The sequence below is a fragment of the Dermochelys coriacea genome, chromosome 8, assembly GCF_009764565.3.
Source record: "Dermochelys coriacea isolate rDerCor1 chromosome 8, rDerCor1.pri.v4, whole genome shotgun sequence".
NCBI lineage: Eukaryota > Metazoa > Chordata > Testudines > Dermochelyidae > Dermochelys > Dermochelys coriacea.
This window is the reverse complement of record NC_050075.1, coordinates 9,552,769-9,571,744: the sequence shown is the minus strand read 5'-3', so window position 1 is coordinate 9,571,744 and position 18,976 is coordinate 9,552,769. Positions and strand designations below refer to the sequence as shown.

Sequence of the window (18,976 nt, the reverse complement as noted above, 5' to 3'; positions counted from 1 at the left end):
CCTGGGGCTCCTAAGGCATCACTCACCCCAATATTACAATCCCTGTCGGTTAGACATGCTCAGTGGTTCAGGGAAGCGAGACAGTTAGAGGCAAAGCACATTTTAGAAATATTTCTCAACTTTATCTAGTGTGGAAATCCTCTTTACAACAAGGCTGCTGCTTCCGTTCAGCCTGGCATTTAATGAAGGTTTCAGGCACAGCCACAGCTGGTAAAATAGGGATTAAAAAGAATGGACAATCCATCTTTGTTCAGATTAACTGAGTTTTTAAATGGGCTCCAAGACCCACATTTCAAATGGGAGCCTAGGAAAGAAACCAACAAGGAAACTTAAGCGAATGTCGGTTCACATTTCTCCTTTGCTGCCATGGTGGTTAATGGAAAAGGGAGCCCATCCGCAACGGGGCCAGCCAGGAAGAACAGAGGCTAGTTCCCAGCAAGGGAGGAGTTAGGATAGGCAGGACCCATAGGAAGCAGGATTGCCACTCCCATACTTGCTTCAAGCCCTGCATGCAGAAAATCAACCAGGCACAGTTGTAACCTTCTCCATCCCTGGCACAGCCAACACAACAGCTAGTCTCTAAGGCTGCGTGCAGTGTTGTTGTAGCCTGACCATCCCAGAATATTGGAGAGACAAGGTAGGGGAGGGAATATCTCCCACCTCACAGGGTCCTACAGTCCGGGCTCCAGCGCGAGCCTGAATCTCTGCACCACAATTAAACAGCTCGAGTCAGCTGGCACCGGACAGCTGTGTGCTTTTAACTCCGGTGTACACATCCTCCTGTTTCCTAAGGGTTCCCATGTATTTTTCTCCTCATGCAGGAAATCCTCATGGCCAATGTTCCCTTTAGAGCCTGAAGAGAGACTGACAGAGCCTAGTTTCCAAGTAGGAATTTGGTGACTGACTCTGGTCAGACAGCAAACGCACCAGCACCGAGCCAGGCTCAATGAGAGCATGATGCATTCCCACTCCACTCCCCGGTGTATTCCAGCTCCAGGCTCCCAGCCAGTTGAGGGTGCCAGTCGCCCCAAGGCCTGGTGCATGAGCGAGAGAGACAAGCATCCGCAGTCAGTAGAGAGAGAGAAAAAACACCAGCTTCAACTTCAGTTCTTACCCAAGCTAGATTTGAGCTCAGGCCTCCAAAAGTGAAAAAAATCAAGAACACAAAATTCAGTAAGTCCTGGGAGTGCCAGCAGACAACTGCAACTCAGTACTGGATATTATCTAATCAGAAAGCCTGGTGAATATAGATTCAGGAAAACTAAAGACCTACTAGCTCATTTAATCTATCCCCCAACATTGCAGACTTGTTGCCTTACTGTGTTTAGTAGCGCTTTGTCCAGTATAATCATATCTGACCTGAGCAACATCGTTACTAGGCTTAATGAAGCCCTGCCCCTAACACTTTACCACCATGCCATGGGATTCCATGCCCATTACGTAACCTTCAGAGGTTTAGATCTTTTTTCACTGTCTCTGCAAACTTTCAGGGGTGCAGTGTCACTCACTCAAGTTAAAAAAAAAATATGAGAGTTAGACCCCACTTCCCTCCCTGCCCAAAGTCATAAGATTCAAAATAAAATAAAAACCAAAACCTAAAATTATTATTTACCTTCTGGTTTTTGAGCCTTTAGGAAGCACGAGGATCATATTTCAAGGTTTCCCCAGGCAACCCGGGGAAGCTAGAAACTGCCTTCTCTTTTTAAGTAGAGGAGATTCTCATGTATTCCCATCTCCTCCAAAAAAAAAGTCAAAAGTTAATTTGCACCCAGATACTAAAGTGATTGATAGGCACCTGAATTAGGAAACTAATTCTCTTTCAGCTCTGGCTGATGGATGGCCTGGTAATGGCTAAATAGTGAAGTGCTATATAGCAGTATGTAATTATTAGAAAGAATGAACTTTGCTCTCCTGTAGAGATGCGTCCTGTATCCAGGAGAGGGACTTACCAGGTGGCCTTATGAACAGATACTGTAAGTGCACATAAATCTGCCTTTTACTTCAGTTTTCCACTGAAAAATGCAGCACTAACCCATTTAGAGTAAAAAGAAAAGGAGTACTTGTGGCACCTTAGAGACTAACAAATTTATTAGAGCATAAGCTTTCGTGAGCAACAGCTCACTTCATCGGATGCTGTTGCTCACAAAAGCTTATGCTCTAATAAATTTGTTAGTCTCTAAGGTGCCACAAGTACTCCTTTTCTTTTTGTGAATACAGACTAACACGGCTGCTACTCTGAAACCTGCCATTTAGAGTAGTTGTAGGTCTAAGCAAGAAGAGGCTGCTCATTAATCACATCTACCAAAATGCACCACTGGTTTGCTGGTTCCTACCTGAATATTTATAACCCAAGTGGTGTTCTTGCTAAAGACAGTATGGTACCAGCTATGGAGCCTGCTCACACATTGAAGCACCAGTCACATTTCCCTGCCCCGCCCCTTCAAGGGCAGGAAAGTTTGTGAAAACAACAATCTATCACTAGCTAGAGCGGATTTTAACCATTATTTCTTCATAGTTCTGCTGACCTAACATATCTTCCTAATGCCCCACTGTGTATACAAATACTGATGAGAATAAGGCATGGCCTTTCTCTGAGGCCACGCATCCCCTTCCACCCCTATCTCAACCAAGCAAAGTCTTCAGCAGCGCTCCAGCCCAGTCAGCTGTCTGGTGTTAGTGAGAATCCCACCATGAGTGACCAGTAGGAGTAAAATCCAGTCATGCTCATCAGGCATTTCTGTTCCCTCTCCCAATGCTTCCTGTTAATGACCCAATTTCTGTTACGAAGAGTCAACTCGACAAGGAATGCTGTTCCTCCTAACAGGATCACAAACCCTTTGAAATCTACTGCCCCTTCATATATTTTTTACACACACACACACACACACACACACACACACACCAAATATTCACTGCCTGTCTGGCCATCCCACAATTTTCTAATCTGAAAGTGAGGGAGGAACATATACATCCCTTGGCAGCAAGATTTCCCTTTTCAGAAGCAAGCAAGGCTAAGAACCTCCATTAGCAATTTGCGGTGCTCAGCTGGAAAGGAAGGCCAGCAGCTGTTTGCCTCATATAAATCATGGCAGCTCAAAGCAAATCAATAGCAAGGATACCTTCTTGGTCATTGGGAAGGACACCTTCCTGGGTCATCAGGAAGTCTTCAAGCTGAGACTTCTCCTTCTGGGGCAGAGGTAACAATCCTCCATAACTGTCCTTCCCCTTGCCGATTCCCCGGGCTACTTCCTGGTCATTGGGAAGTGTCATTAGGGTTAACAAGCTTTGGCACAGTGCACCTGTGTACCTGCCCTAGAAAGATCTACAGTGGTGGGGGCGTCTAGGAGCTGAAACCAGCACTGGGATGAGTAGCTAAATACCTGAAGTACCAAACAGCAGACAGCTGAATGCCAGGAAGCATCATCTGAACCTTTGGTTTGGTTCTTGCCCCACTCCCCAAATAGCAAAAACACTGGAAATGGCCCAGACTCCTCTCCCCAGATTTGTCTTTATTACTAACTTAAACACTGCCAAAAGCCTGAGGCCAGCCATTGTCCCAAGCCAGACTGATCAGGATGAGAGGGGTTGTTATCCTTCACTGGCAAGGGCCAGAAGATCAACTCACATCAATAACACCATCACCAGCCCAGTTTAAGAGGAAACCTAACATTCCAAACCTTTTCTGTTACTAACATCCACTGAGTTTCACCCTTCTAGGGACAGGGCCTGCATGTTCTTTGCATGTTGCTCAGGGCTTGTATTATTTCAGCACCGAGTTACTGCTGTAGAACTGCCTTAGCTGTGTCTGGAAAAGGGCACAGGAGAAGCAGCTATGCATTTTAGTACCATATTACAGAATTAGGAAGGCATCTGCAATAGGGTCACTTACTTCATCCTAGTGTCAGGGTCGAGCCATGCTTCAGTTTCCTCTTGCTTTGGGTATTCCAGTGAGTTGATGATTCGGCCTCAGGCTGAGCTGAGACTTCTTCTAGAGCAGATGTAACAATCCTCCATAACAGTCCTTCCCCTTTGCTGATTCCCTGGGCTACTTCCTACAACAGCCATGTCCTAAGTTGTAGGCCTCTGGTCTACAGATCTCTCCTGACCTTTGGCCACAGCTGCTTTCACAGGGCTCTCCCATAGGCCCCATACTGAGAGACTTCCAGGCATCCCCTCCACGGTGGTTCTCCAACTGGTCTGAGTAACATACAGATCTTTTTATAGCCTGGCCCCTTTCTCCCAGCAGCCCCTGCTGCTAGTCTTCAGTCACCTGACCTTTAGAAGGCTAGAACTTGCAACAGGCTATTTATTGTATTGCTCAGGTCTGCCTCACTGTGACAGTCTCCTAGCTCTTCCCCACCACCACCAAAGTGTGAAGTGGTAGATTTATAGCTGGGGATTTCCCTAGTCCTGGATACTTGCCACTATCCTTGGCTATGTTCATTTTTTCCCTTCTTGACTTATTTTGCTTTAATAGAACATAGTTACTCTATGCCTCAGGTGGTCTCTCCTCACTACATCCCCCAAATAGTCTCCCACTGCAAGCTGCTTGGTTTGGGTGACCAGATGGCCCAATTTTATAGGGACAGTCCTGATTTTTGGGTCTTTTTCTTATATAGGCTCCTATTACCCCTCCCCTCCTCTCCCCCGTCCCCATTTTTCACATTTGCTGTCTGATCACTCTATGCTTGGTGCCAGTGGCCATACCTAAGAGAAGCTGGTAGCATTGGGCTCTTTGAACCAGTCAAGCTGCTCCAAGTTTATGAGCCACTACAAAGCCTTTCTTTAGGCATCAGACCTACATTACTGCCTCATATTCAAAATACTGTCCCAAACACCAGATGTTAAATCATGAGGCAAACATCCTAGGTTTTTTTTTAAAGCTCATGATTTTTAAGCCAATCACATTTTTTAGATTTTTCCCTCCACTTTTAGGGGAAGTTGCACAGCATGTGCGTGATCATCACAGGGTCAATCTGCATGCAAAATACGCAGCCTCCCTGTTCACTGATCAGCTGGGAGACTGTTACCCTCTCTTACTCCCTGGGCTGTGGGAACTACCATTTACTTGCTCTCTCACTTTCCATTGGCAGGCAGAATAGACACCTGCTTCACTCATTCTTCCTGCATGTTTTTTCAGTTTTTTTTGACCCACATTTGGCCTGTTTCCTCCCCACTCTCCCTCTCCGCCCCATTCCTCTGCATGCCCCTCCCAACTCTCCCCGCCCATTCCCTCAATACACTCAATCCCCAGCATTCCTTCAGTCTGCCTCCCACCTAGTCCCAATCATGTTTCCCCTCCCTATTGCCCCCACAGCCCCATCCACATTCCCCTTGTCCTTGCCTGGCTCTCACATGGAAATTAAGGAGTCATCATCTGTCCTGAATTGAGCCCTATTGGAAACAATAGGAGATAGTATCAGACTTGGCTGGACAAATCACCATTTTCATCGACTGAAGTCAGAGGCCTGCCCTAGCATGGCCAGGAATAGGAGATAGCAGGTATTTTTGCAAAGGGTAGCCCCTTAGGGTACATCTATACTGCAATACGAGACCTGCAGGAGACTGTGACAGTCACAACTGGCCCAGGTTCTCATGGCTGGGGCTACAGGGCTTAAAAATTGCCATGTACACATATGGGCTCATCCCAGAGCCTGAGCTCTGACACCTAGTGGCAGGGGTGGGTCTCAGGCCAGACTCCAGCCTGAGCATCTACCTGGCAATTTTTAGTTCTGGAGCCCGAGCCCCACAAGCCCAAGTCAATTGACCCAGGCTCAGTCTTGGTGCTGCTGGTTTTTTATTGCAATGTAGTTATACACTCAGTTACACTGTTGCCTTTCACAGGTGTAAAACCCCTCAATGTAGGCAGAACATGGCCATCATCACTGTTGTAACTAATAGCTGCCCTTCAGATCTACTCCATCTTTCCTGCTGTCATTTTCAGAATATCACAAGTATCCAAGAATCATTTCAAATAAATGAAAACAGTCAATGTAAAACTGTTTTGTTTAATATATTGCGCATAGTCAAGATTTCTAAATACTATGCATTTTGTACTTCAAAGGAAATCTGCTATAGATTAGGGATACTATTAAAGTTTTGGATTTTCTTAATATAAAAGTATTTCAGTTTTGACAGAACACTTTCAGAAAGGTGTCCACATTAATCTGCAAATATTTTATGAAGTTAAATTCATTCAGCATGTTATTAAAACATTTTCAAAGCAAAATTAAAAACACAACAAAGTCTTCTGGAAGTCAAGACTATCTCAAAAATTAATCTGGCAGCATGGTGCTAGTTTTTTTTATGCTGTTTACCAAAAATGGCAAAACAATGTTTTTAGCTTTCAGACAGCTTAATTGGTTTCTCATGTATTAAATACGGTACTTTAAGTGTAATCAAGGAAGGTTTACTATGTGAACAGACTAGTAGATTTTAAGTTGTTTGACTGTGTATTTCAGAAGTTTCATAGTTGTTTTAATTAGTGTCAACAGGACTCCAGAAGCTTAAGGTGGGAACCAAGACAGTAAGTGACCTATTTCCTTAAACCTCAAGATACATGAATAGATTTGCATCATTACAGAAAGAGGAGCAAGTGTGATTCTGGAAGACCATGATCAAATGATACAAGTCCTCAGAGACAAAATCCAGGTTTGATTAATAACCCCATGCAACAAGTATAAACAGAATGGCTTGTTCACAAGACCATCTTAGGTGTGATTGTACACAAACAGATGCTATTAGAAACCATCTCTGTAGAAAAAAATCCTTATGATGCTTACAAAAATGTATGCAATGGCTGTATTTGATGGCCATGATGAATACAGGAGCGAGTAAAGTTGGGAGTGCATTTTTTATAAGTAAATACTATTTCTGACCTCACTGGCAGGTGGTGAATTGTTTGAAAGAACTATTTTTTATCAAAAGTCTAGTCTAAGATTAAGGATCAAGCTAAGGATTGAATGAGAATTCAGTATGAACCCAAAGGAATTTTAAAGGATCCCGCATTCTTTGTAGGACCTTGTATTGAAGAAAATATCATGAAAAGAAACTACTGCAATGAAAATACGACAATACAGGTTAAGGTACTTTTATTATAAAAGTCTATACAATGAATGCCAGACATAGCAATGCAATTATATCTGGTTTATTTATATATATTTATATATATATCTATATATATCTATATATCAATATATAGATATATAGTTTTTACTTGTACCAAAGTAAAACTATGTTATATCACAAAATGCCTAATTCTACCATTTATTTATTGCTCAACAAGGATGGCACAAAACACACTTGTAGCATAACTGTTGCCATGCTTATCTACTATACTGAATAAAACAGCCAAACACTGCATAACACACACAAAGCAGCTGTTAATTCTGAATTGGAACCAGTCTGATCATTCACTCACTTATAAAAATATTGGAATCATATAGATTTAAGCATTATAAAGGAGGAATATATTATTTAAAACATTTAAATAGTGCATATTGACATTTTGCATGTGGTATATATAAAACACAAACATTCATGTACAACACCATACAGTACACATTAGTTTCGATGTTTGGATACACCCACGTCTGCAGACTGAAGAAAAGTAACTGAAGTGCACATTGCACAATGGAGTTGAATAAAATTGATAAATGGTCTCAAGATTAGTTTAACCTCACAATTCTCTAGGGTCCACTAAAAATCAGCTTGCTGTATAAAAAGGCAAACCCACCACTGCACAACTAGTTTAGTTCTTTCTTCCAAATTCCAAGGTTACATGCCAATAATCATGGTAAAAAAAAGGGGGGGGGGTATTTTATAGCATGCAGCTGACCTGGTGCACTAGAAATCCCATTCTGAACCTACTCCATATGTTTACATGACAGAACTACTAATCTAGGCGGTTACATGCTAGTCAGTTCTTAGTAACTTTGTGAAAAAAAGTTCATTTTTGGTCTTTTATTAAGCAGTGTGAATAATATCTGTGTTGGCATTAGCCAGTCATAAAAACATGCAATGAGAGTCGGTGCATGCAAAACATGGCCACAAACAGCTATGCACACTGAAAAATCCAAAGAGCACCAGTTAAAATTAACAGTTTTTGCCAGATCAAAAACCATTGTTGATGGCTGTTGTATTGTGTAGCATAAGCAAGCTAAATAATCATTCAACACAGTGGATGTGATAATCAAAACATTGTTTTAGTATCAATTCTGAAGCTGAATCATGCAAGGCCCATGTACTATTTGCTTACATCACAAGGGTTAAACCACTTATTTTTGTTCCCCAGCTGCATAACACATTGTGATATAAAGCAGTAATTTTTCCCCACTAAGACGGACACTGTCCATTCTCAGATGCATTTTAACTACAGTGATTTTAGCCCTTCATAAATTTGTTTCAGATACAGCAAAATTATGTAATTGACCTAAGCCAGCTCTTATCTGCTGGAGCTGTAAATGTCTGAGCACCATCAGATTTCCCATAAACTGAAATGTTTATTTTGTTTCTCAAATTTTCTGAAGGGTGAGATGCAGTATCCAATTCAGACAAAACACTACGTGACCACTATTTGATAAACAATAACTGATAAAATGAACAACAGTAACATAAGTCCTGTAGGCAGCATGTGATATAACTGTTCAGTTTTTCCAAGTTTTAAAAGTACACTAAGCAAGGTCACTTTCTGGTTTGTCCATTGTCATCCTTATCGATGAGGAAATGTGACCTCTAAGTAGCAAAATCCATTGATCATAATACATATTACCATGTGACAGATGTAATTTAGAATACCAGAAATCAAACAAAGGTGTTCCACAGCAGTTCTTTGAAAGGAATTTCTGTTCACTTTTGGTATTCCAGGAAAAGAGTTGTGTGTGGAATTTTTTTTGTCATGTTTTCCATAATAAAAGGCAACAGGAGTAGTTCAGTGTAGCATTAAGATACAGATATATACCTTAATTTCTTCAGTAATGCAAACAGTTGGTAATAACAAAAAGTTGATAACAAAAAAATTGACTCTCCAAAGTTCTTGAATGCTTAAAGGACAAAATTCTATAGTCTTTCTGGAACAAGATGCATCTGTAATATAAAACGTTGAAGGAAACTATGTGTTTGCTAAAGTTGGACAGGGCAGTCTCTTAATTTAGAAGATTTTATTTGCTCTCTAGACAGGACCTACTTACCCTTCAAACATTTTATAGTGGCACCATAATAAAGTGCACAAACTGGGTTCTTTCAACAGTGCATGACAAAATGAACACAAGCACCTGATAAGTACTATGGTAGTATGAGGAAACATGATGTTATTCAGTGTTTTTAAGGAACAATCTATATTGATTTTGAAAAATCTTGTTTGCTGATAAGGACTTCTAAAAGCCTAAGCTTGGCCTTAATTTTCTTGTACTCCCTGTACTCATCAAGCATTGGAGCCCGATCTTCTTTCTGTACATTCCTGTAAAGAGAAGAAAATATTTAAATTCCAAGAAAACCCTGTACATCTCAGAAAGTCAATCACCACACACAGAGGTAGTACGAGTTAGCTATATGATTCTGGGTGACCTTTTTGGCATGCAGCCTGTTGACAACAGATATACTGCAACTGCCCCAGGGCTAAGAAGTTAAAGTTAGCAGAATAACTGACTACAAATACTTGGGAGAGAGAAAAATCTGAAGAGATTAATTCAGCACAATCACCGGAAGCATATTTACAAAATGTCTCCAGCTTTTCCCACTAGCTACAAAATTATAATCCAATTCTGGGGTAAGAAAAAATAATAAATAGATCTAATAATTAAAAAAATAATTAATCTATAATTAAATATTTTGAGTTATTTGCCATTCACTATAGACCTGATCATTCACTCACTGAAGTCAATGTCAGTTTTGCCACTGACGTCAATGAGCACACAATGAAGCCCTATTAATGGAAATTTGTATCTACAGCTGCCAGTGAGTTTATAGCTGGCCAAATGGTAAATATAAATCTTAGTTAAGCAATATAAATTATGTTCTATTCATATGTGGGTGTGGATTAACTATTACCTTGAAAAAACAGCTACTGCATTTAATATATGCACAGTAGCAGGTTATGCCAAATTTGCAACAATAGACACCTAAGCGGGAGGACTGAGGGACTAAGGAATATATATTAAAAAAAGGTACAAAAATATGCCCCCCTTCTTGTTTATGAAGCAATTACTCTCCGTTTACAATGGTCTACTGGAACACTAGAAAAGTAGATGTTTCTTAGTAGAAAAGTTTCACTAGATAAAAAGATGGATTATCCTGTTTTTATAAAATGAGATAAATTGTTCTTTTGATTTCCAGTCACACTTTACAGGGGGAAGGGAAGACTGAAGAGTGCATTGCCTTCACTATTAAAATGCACAGAAGAATCTGGATTATTTTATTACCTAGTCCTACATTAAAATGAGTGTCCCTCATGAGACTATGCATAATGAAAGAGTACATACACATGCAAAACAGATTAGATTCCATTTGCTAGGTTTCTTGGTTTAATATGGAACGAGCGGTAAAACATTTTGATGATGAATACTGTACTGAAGTGCACGAAGGTTGTTCATATTTAAGTGGACATTAAGATGACACTGCTACAAAAATTAGTGCCTCAGTTTCCCAAACAGAGTTAACTTTTAATATGTCTGATAAATAAAAAGAAATAGTAAATGAAAAATGAAGCATCAGCCTGATATTCATTGTTCTGTTAAACTAACCTCCCATTCTGTTGATAAAACCCCTCTTCAAATTCTCGTAAAGTTTTGCGTAACTTCTTTTTTTCAGCTCTGGCCTTCCAAAGTTGCTCTAATAATTCAGGCCTAAAAATTAAGAAAGAAAGAAAGAAAAAGACGTTGGCGAAGTAATAAGAAGGAAACCCTCATCTGCCCTCTTAAAAACAAAATGAAGAATCTAGGTGTATTGATATTACATTGATTTTGCTCAGAAGTAGTTTGGTATCCAGGATATGTTTGATGGGGAAGGAAAAAAAAAAAAAAAAAAAAAAAAAAAGGACCAACATAGGCTAATCATTAATAAAAGAGGTACAATTCTTCAGTCATCAACCCAAAATCATTTGAAACAACTTACTAAGAGAATTAAACACTTAGCTGAACAGCAGAAGGTCCCAGCGGGACGCTCAGATGAATTCCTTTTCATAACACACACGTTTGTTGAGAGATACAGAAAGACAACTGCTTATATTAAGAAATTTCACATTTGGTGTTATAGTGTACATGCAGTGCAACTCTCACAATAGTAGAGTACTAATTACTTCCTAATCATACGCACATAGAAGCTGCTCGGATACTTGATAGTCGGAGGTCCCGAGTCAGCTTTTCTTGACCTTCTTCAAGATCAGACTCTGAATTTTCAACTGGGCTTGAAATAGACTGTGTTTGGACAGCAGATTTTAAGATATCACTAAATTCTGATGACAAACCATTACCATCCTCCTCTTCTTCCTGCATGGTGAAAAAATAGAAGTTTACAACACTCTCTCTTGAATATGCAAGGAGGAACTGAAATATTTGATAAGTGTTTTACTTACCTTAATTTCTTCAAAGAAGTGGGCAGTTTCCCCTTCTATAATGGGCTGTAACATCTGACTCCGCCTCTTAGTTGATGGTGACCCCTGCAATATTCCACATTTGCTTTTTGTTATATACAAATGGATGTTGCGTATTCTAAGCTCTTGCATAAAGAACTGTCAGTCATACAATCTGCATAAAGTTCAAACATTTGCCTTCTGAATTTCCATTTACACTTAGTCTTAAAAAGAAAAGGAGTACTTTATATACACACACACACACACACACACAGAGAGAACATGAAACAATGGGTTTTATCATACACACTGTAAGGAGAGTGATCACTTAAGATGAGCTTGTGTGTGTGTGTGTGTGTGTGTGTGTGTGTGTGTGTGTGTGTGTGTGTGTGTGTGTGTGTGTGTGTGTGTGTGTGCGCGTGTGTGCATATATATAAATAAATAAATAAATCTCCCCACTGTATTTTCCACTGAATGCATCCGATGAAGTGAGCTGTAGCTCACGAAAGCTTATGCTCTAATAAATTTGTTAGTCTCTAAGGTGCCACAAGTCCTCCTTTTCTTTTTGCGAATACAGACTAACACGGCTGCTACTCTGAAACTTTTATTCTTGATACACATACAAAATCCAAAGTCCATTAGGAAAACACTCTATATCAGGCTGGATCCTCAGCCTTTGGAAAGATTACTTTGCACCATCTAAGTGGCACAAAGGAACCTTACGCCAGCCCTAAAGAGGAGGCTGATGAAGATTCCCCCAGTATGGACGACTCCTGAGCTTGCTCAAAAGCTAGCACAGCCAACTTTTCACCAGCCGTGTCTGGCACCCTGGTGCAGATAACACACTGAGGCTAGGTACAGTGCTGCAGGAGGAGGCAGGAGTGCAATATGGCTGTCCCCAAGGGTGGGGCATGTGTAAAGGTGGCTTAGAGCTACCTTTGCCATCCCACACACTCAACAGCCTTGAGCACGAGGACTGTGCCCTATAGTTTTTAAAAGGGAAACTCCAGCATGGAGCACTTTTATTCATGATAGATGTTTTCAAATAGTTAATTTGCAAAACATATCAGGTGATAGTCTGGTTAACACATGAAGAAATATTTGCTTTACTTACCAGGATGGGAGTAATGCTTGCTCTAGTCAACATTTGTTTCACAAGTCTGTATCTGTCATAGAGAGGTTTAACAATATGCCTTTCTTCTCTAGTAACCTAAAGAAAGAGAAAGAAATATGTAACAGAGTAGCATATTTCACACGAACAGCCATCAGCTCGGACATCCTGCTCAGTTAGGCTTTGTAATATAGTGTAGTTTATTTTTAACCTAACAGCATAACACTTAACAGAAACACACACCAAAAAGAAACACAGCTTTCAGGAATGATTTAAAGAAAAACTGGTGGGAAGAATTCCCAAAAGACAAGACAGCTCAAGTAGAAAAGTAGCTTTTAAACTGCAAACAGCCATGGGAAAGAGAAAAAGGGACCAAGATTGGAGCAGTGGCAGGCTGAGGATGAATTCTGACAATTCTCTAAAAATGGTAACAAAAGCAAGAGAAAGATGCTATTGTGGCAGACCATCTGGTTTTACTGCAGATTCTCAGTCACTATTCCGACAGCATAAAGCAGCCAAAAAGCTGGTATAAATGGCTAGCTAAGGATTCCCTCCATATGGGGAAATCCCTGAGTGATGTAGGGCCAGCATAGCTAAACTTCTACACCATCCCCTTCCTGGCCTATAGCATAAGGGATCTGACCAGAGTACCACAGCACACTGGTAATCCACAGCTGGGATATTGGCCCCTTGAGGTAGAAGATAATAGCAATTTGAAATGGGCTTGGGAACATCCAGTGGTTGGACAACTAGTGATATCAATCAGGGACACACATAGGGAGGCAGGTTAAAGGCAACTGGATTGCAAGAAAATCCATCAAGGACACATTTAGAGTAATTTACTGAATAAGTGGAGAGAAAAATACTGCTGCTGAAATCATCTAGCAAGAAAATGCAATAAATATAGAATTTTAGATCTAAGTCTTTCCAAGGTTATAAATAGAGTATACAAGCCCTCTTGTATTGTATCCTCAAGTACAGACATTCAAAACTAGTACATTTTACAGTTTTCTTGTTGCATTTCATTTGGGATATTTACTGTATCTTAAAGAACTTGCGAGTGGTTTAGAGGATATTTGTATCACTGTTTCATCAGCTCCAACTACACCTCTTCCAAAATGTCAACACCAAAACAAATAGAGAATGATGCAAGAATATTGCTTCCAACTTGTATCATTTTGGTTTTCAGCACTTCACAATTTTAATACTTTATCACGAACAATGATGGAACGGCTAAGTTCATATATAACTGGACATATGAAGTAACAACTACAAGCAACAGAACTGTTTCCAGTAATGTAGTTCCATTTCACAGCTGAACAGTAGGTCATGAGTTTTGTTGTCCTTAAAGTCTTCCAAGCTAGATCTAAAAATCTTATTATATTTATGCAAAGCATTGTGTCACATGTTAAAGCAGTATGCAGGCTGAGAGTTATATTGCAAAGACAAGTCACAGATCTGTTCTAGCTTCTATATTGGGAATTAGATAAATATGCTATATATTTATAGTCAGCAAGACAACAAAACATTAAATGCGTGTGCCTTTAGAATTTTCTATTTTTGTGAAAAAATTAAAAATATTTGGCCATGCAAATTTAAGTGAGAAATTCAGTGATCTGAATCACAACGAACTGATCTGAATCCTGGCATAAAGGCCTCAATCCCCCAAAACACTGGAATGTGTTGTAGAAGATTTCTCTCTTCTTTGTAAGGTAATGAGCAGAATTCTGCAGCTTCAGAACTATACATACATTCCATTCCATAGCCTGCCTTCAACATTAACATTTTGCTTTAGAAAAAAAGCCCTACATAATGAGTGAATGTGATCATGTAATTTTAAAACTATGTACAACTCCACGAGAAGCAATGGTAACAAGGAAATTGATGAGCACAACTGATAGATTACATTATTTCTTGGTACAATAACTGTGTTAACAGTCGGGGTCCTCACTGCATACCAGTTATTGCTCCCTAAGTGTATTTTAGAGTAGTTTTGAGGAAGTTAAGAAAAAATTACCGGCCGTCCATGTTGACTTTCATAGTACAGAAGACTTTTTTGGAGAGATGTTTTCTCTTCTGCCAAATGGTCTTTTGTCATTTTCTGTTAGACAAGAATAATACACATCTATGTCAAACATAGAAGTACTTCTTTTCAATAGCTTCTCTACATTAGGGAACTTGGCAAATGATAGGCATCTTAGCAAATCAGAAAATTTAGTTATATTCCATATATTCTGTCCTCATCTAAACAAACAGAAACAACATACACTTGAATATTTTGGCAAAACAAAATAATGTGCTGCAATGATACATTTTTGAAAGCCTAATATATTAGTGGCTTAAGAGGACATTCCCGAGAAGAATTACAACCATCTCCTTTCCACCGCAAGTACAAACAAGAATCTAGTTAGGAGAGAGAAGTTCTGAAAAAACATGGCTTTACTCAGAGGCATCCTCAAAATTAAATGATATCTGAAATAATCCTAATTGCCAGACAGATAAACTCACTTACTGATAAAATTACACCTCAGATGACTTATGTTTTATTGCTCTTTTAGACAGTATTTTAAGCTGTTGTTTCTAAGAAATGTCAGTTTAGACTTACTTTTATGTCTTCTGGCAAGCATCTTTCAACTCGTTTCTCCTTCAGTCTTTTCAAAATGAGTTCAAGCGTAGCCTCCTTGGTAGGCTTCTTCTCTTTCTGCATAACCCGGGGTTCATCTTCATTTTCTTCATCTTCATGGTCAAGAGAAGAACCAAAGCTTTTTGGAAGAGTGTTACTTCGTGGACGTGTTTGAGGTATGAATTCTCCATCTGAGCATTTGTGCTTTTCATCTGGGATTAAGAAAATTGCCCCATCCCAAAGAAGAAAGATTTCAAAAACTATTTAGAACAGACAGATGACAAAAGAAATGATAGGATGACATAATAAATGTTATTTATACAAACCACTTTCAATTAACCCTTCCTGATGTCTCAGAGACAAGTGTAAACTACTCCTGATTTTGGAGAACAAATCAGGAGGATCCAGAAGTTAAATGATTTCTGCTACCCCCAAGGTTGTTCTTGAATGTGTAAATTATTTCAGTTTTAGAGTGATAGGCAATTTATCTTGGTTTGAAAACAAAACTTGTGCAGCATTCCATACCTTTTATTTGTTTTCTCAGTTTGGTAAGTTCTGTCATCCACTTTAAAACCTTTGGATTGGCTGCAATATCACTATAGGAGGGCTGGAAAAAAAAAAAAAACACACAAACTACATTTGCACAGGGGCAAAGAGAACCACAGCAAACTTGTTCTCTAAAGCTTGTTGAGTGAAATCTTTACAAACATTTGACATTTTTACACTAGCTAAAGCATTCTAATTAAGCTGTTCTTGTTCCTCTCCTTCTCCACACCCACATTATCTTATCTGACAGCTCCAACTAACCTGCATGCAGGTCAGTGCCGGTCCTCCTTCAGTTTCAGCACTGGCAGCATGCTGCCTACTACAGATGTTTTCCAGTCTGAGGCAGGAAAAGAGGGGCACGGCTTCAGGTAACATCAGGAGAATAGAGTGGAGAAGATAGGTGAGTTCCAGTAGGAGAAAGCCCCTGCAGGGACTCACTGAAGGATATGGTCCCGAATTAACTTCTTTCCATCTGCCAGAAGCCCACCCTCCCATCATAGCATGCCCTATTCATAGCCCCTAAATAAAAGCTGGGCACATATTGCCAGAATGTCACCTTTATTCACGTTGGAGTTGTACCTTACTCCACAAGTAGATGTTAATTTTAATGGAATTGCTTGTGGAATAAGGTAACTTTCAACGTAAGTAAGGGTGACAGACTTTGGCCTTAAAAAATTTAAAAAAAAAGGGGGGTGGGATTGATGTATTTTTTTAAACATTGTTAGGATGTTAACTTACTTTACTATTTTTGTCCTTTTCAAATTGTTCCTCAAATTCTCTTATTTTTTTCTGCAACTTCTTGACCAGCTGATATGGTGTCCTGTCTTCCCTTCTGTCATCTTTTGAACTAAAGGATGCTCTTCGTGTTCTGAATTAATAGTGAAAAAAACAGTCAAAAGTTTTGTACGTTTTAAAGACTAGCACAGCAGTTCCCAAACTGTGGGTTGCGACCCCAAGTGGGGTCACTCCATTACCAGATGGGGTCACAGTAATCTTGAGCGTGCGGAGGACACCATTTTACAAAATGGTGCCCTCCACACAGCATGATTTCACATGCACCATACATGTGCGGTCATATCACATGAAGGATGCTATTTTGCAATACAAAATGGTGCCCTCCATGTAGCATTACCTTACACACCATACCTGATGGCATTCTGTGTAGAGAATGCCATTTTATAAAGCAAAATGGTGTCCTCTATGCGGTGTGACCTTGTACGTACAGTGCATGCAAGGTCACGCTGCATGGAGACACCATTTTTAACTAGTGTCTTCCATGCTGTCTGGAGTCACAGGAAGCAATACACGTGAAAATGGGGTCATACAGGGAAAATGTTTGGAAACTGCTGCTGTAACCAATGCAAGCAACTGTATATTTACATGCATTTCACAGGTCACATGGAATTCTGCAAAAGGTACTGATCTGTTTTTATGACTAAGCAGAATGAAGAGGGAAAACGTTCCTACCTATAAACTTCTTTTCTCTGATATTACATTGCCACTAATTGTCACTATCAGGTTGTACTCTGCTCAGATGAAAACATGAGCAGTTGGAAAAGTTACCAGTCAAGTGTGGAGTCACATATAAGAGCCACCCCTTCCTCTTGCCACAAGATGATTTCACCCAAAAAGCTGTAAACTATGACATCTAAAAACTATTATGCTATTACAAAACCCACTTCTACAAGGAAAACCATAATCTTTTCTTTAAACACAAAAATAAGGATCTGGCTGGTGAAAATGGTACCTCCAAATAAATAGGCAAGACATTTCATTTATTCACAGAGAGCACGTCCATCAATCCTCACTACAGAAATAAATTAATAGTAAAACCACAAACAGGGAAATAAAAGAATATAAAAAAAATTCTTATTCTTAGTGAGTTCTTCAAGAGATTTTCCCTTGATCAACAAGTTGCTTCAATGCACACTTACTACTCTCAGGTTGGTGTCTGCTACAAGTGTTATTATTTTAGATTGCCGGAGTGCCCAAAATGTACTAAATTCTTTATAAACACAGCGGAAGACATCCCTGCATTCAAGAGCATTTGTTCTAAAAACAGTTCCTTTGATGGATTTTGTAGCAGAGGCCCCTGCCATACTGTTCGTGGCTCGTCCATAACATCAGTGATTCAGAGACTGACTGAAACTCAGATTATAAAATACAGGTTAATTTTTTGTATGACCAACTGTACAGGAGAAACAGCATTAATCAGAACAATTCAGGTGTGTGCACCTGTTTAAAAGAACAACCCTCGTCTTACAATACCTGGAGATAGGGATTCTCTTATCTTGATGCCTTGGATAGTGATAAGACATTGAGATAAGAGAATCCCTACCCCCCCAAGTACTGTAACACTAGGTTTGTTCTTTTAAACTTGCACACCTCTGAATTGTTCTTAATTAATGCAAGAATAACGATTCTGTAGTACGGTGACCCACTTTTCCAAAGCACAGATGATCACTCTTCTAATGCCTAACTGAACTCCGAGATGAGAGATTATCTGACTGGATTAAAAAGATGTTCTTTCTTCAGATCATCAACAAACCCATTCACCTCAAATCCTAGATTATTCTTTGGAGTTATTTAGTCTCTGAAGTTTTCCTTGACTAAGATGCTGGTTAAGAAGGGAAAACAAATATTCCCCTTTTAGACTCAGCAATAGCACTAATACAAATATCCTTTTGGTGAAAAACACAGAGCTGCTGAAAATAAAACTATTAATTAAAATACTAGTAATGATTTTACCAATTAAAACAGCTTTTAAGTCCCACAAGGCTATGAAGATCCGCATCCATCAAATATATAAACCCTACTATCCCTAGGGTTTATTAATGATATATTTGAAGATAGAGTCCTCATGCTGCATTTGGATTCCCTTGTGCATTTGTTCAGCTTCTTGGGATCCAATATGGCTGAAACTCCTCCACATTTCAAGACCAAGAACCAGTAGTTACAGAATTTCCAAAATGCACCTGTCTGTAGTATACAGAACAGGGTATCATTACATAGCTAGCAATATTTGGGATACCTGGTGCCTCAAAGAGTTCACATGCTTGATTAGTGTTATGAAGGGTATATACAGAATAAGAATATAGATCTGATATGCACTTTTCTGAGATTGTACTCA

At 39.5% G+C, this 18,976-nt stretch overlaps 1 protein-coding gene across 7 annotated transcripts in view; it reads right to left on the bottom strand.

Moving 5' to 3' along the window:
• Window positions 1-7,965: 7,965 nt before the first annotated feature.
• FAM13B (family with sequence similarity 13 member B) overlaps window positions 7,966-18,976 on the bottom strand; it is a 92,986-nt gene continuing 81,975 nt past the window's right edge. For all 7 annotated transcript variants that reach the window (XM_038412414.2, XM_038412418.2, XM_038412412.2 and 4 more), the window contains 9 exons: window positions 16,585-16,714; window positions 15,826-15,907; window positions 15,283-15,512; window positions 14,695-14,778; window positions 12,681-12,776; window positions 11,570-11,653; window positions 11,311-11,483; window positions 10,740-10,841; window positions 7,966-9,457 (listed from right to left, as the gene is read on the bottom strand). In XM_038412414.2, the coding sequence (XP_038268342.1) occupies window positions 9,334-9,457; window positions 10,740-10,841; window positions 11,311-11,483; window positions 11,570-11,653; window positions 12,681-12,776; window positions 14,695-14,778; window positions 15,283-15,512; window positions 15,826-15,907; window positions 16,585-16,714 (1,105 nt within the window). In that variant the 3' untranslated portion in view covers window positions 7,966-9,333. The remainder of the gene's footprint in view (window positions 9,458-10,739; window positions 10,842-11,310; window positions 11,484-11,569; window positions 11,654-12,680; window positions 12,777-14,694; window positions 14,779-15,282; window positions 15,513-15,825; window positions 15,908-16,584; window positions 16,715-18,976) is intronic.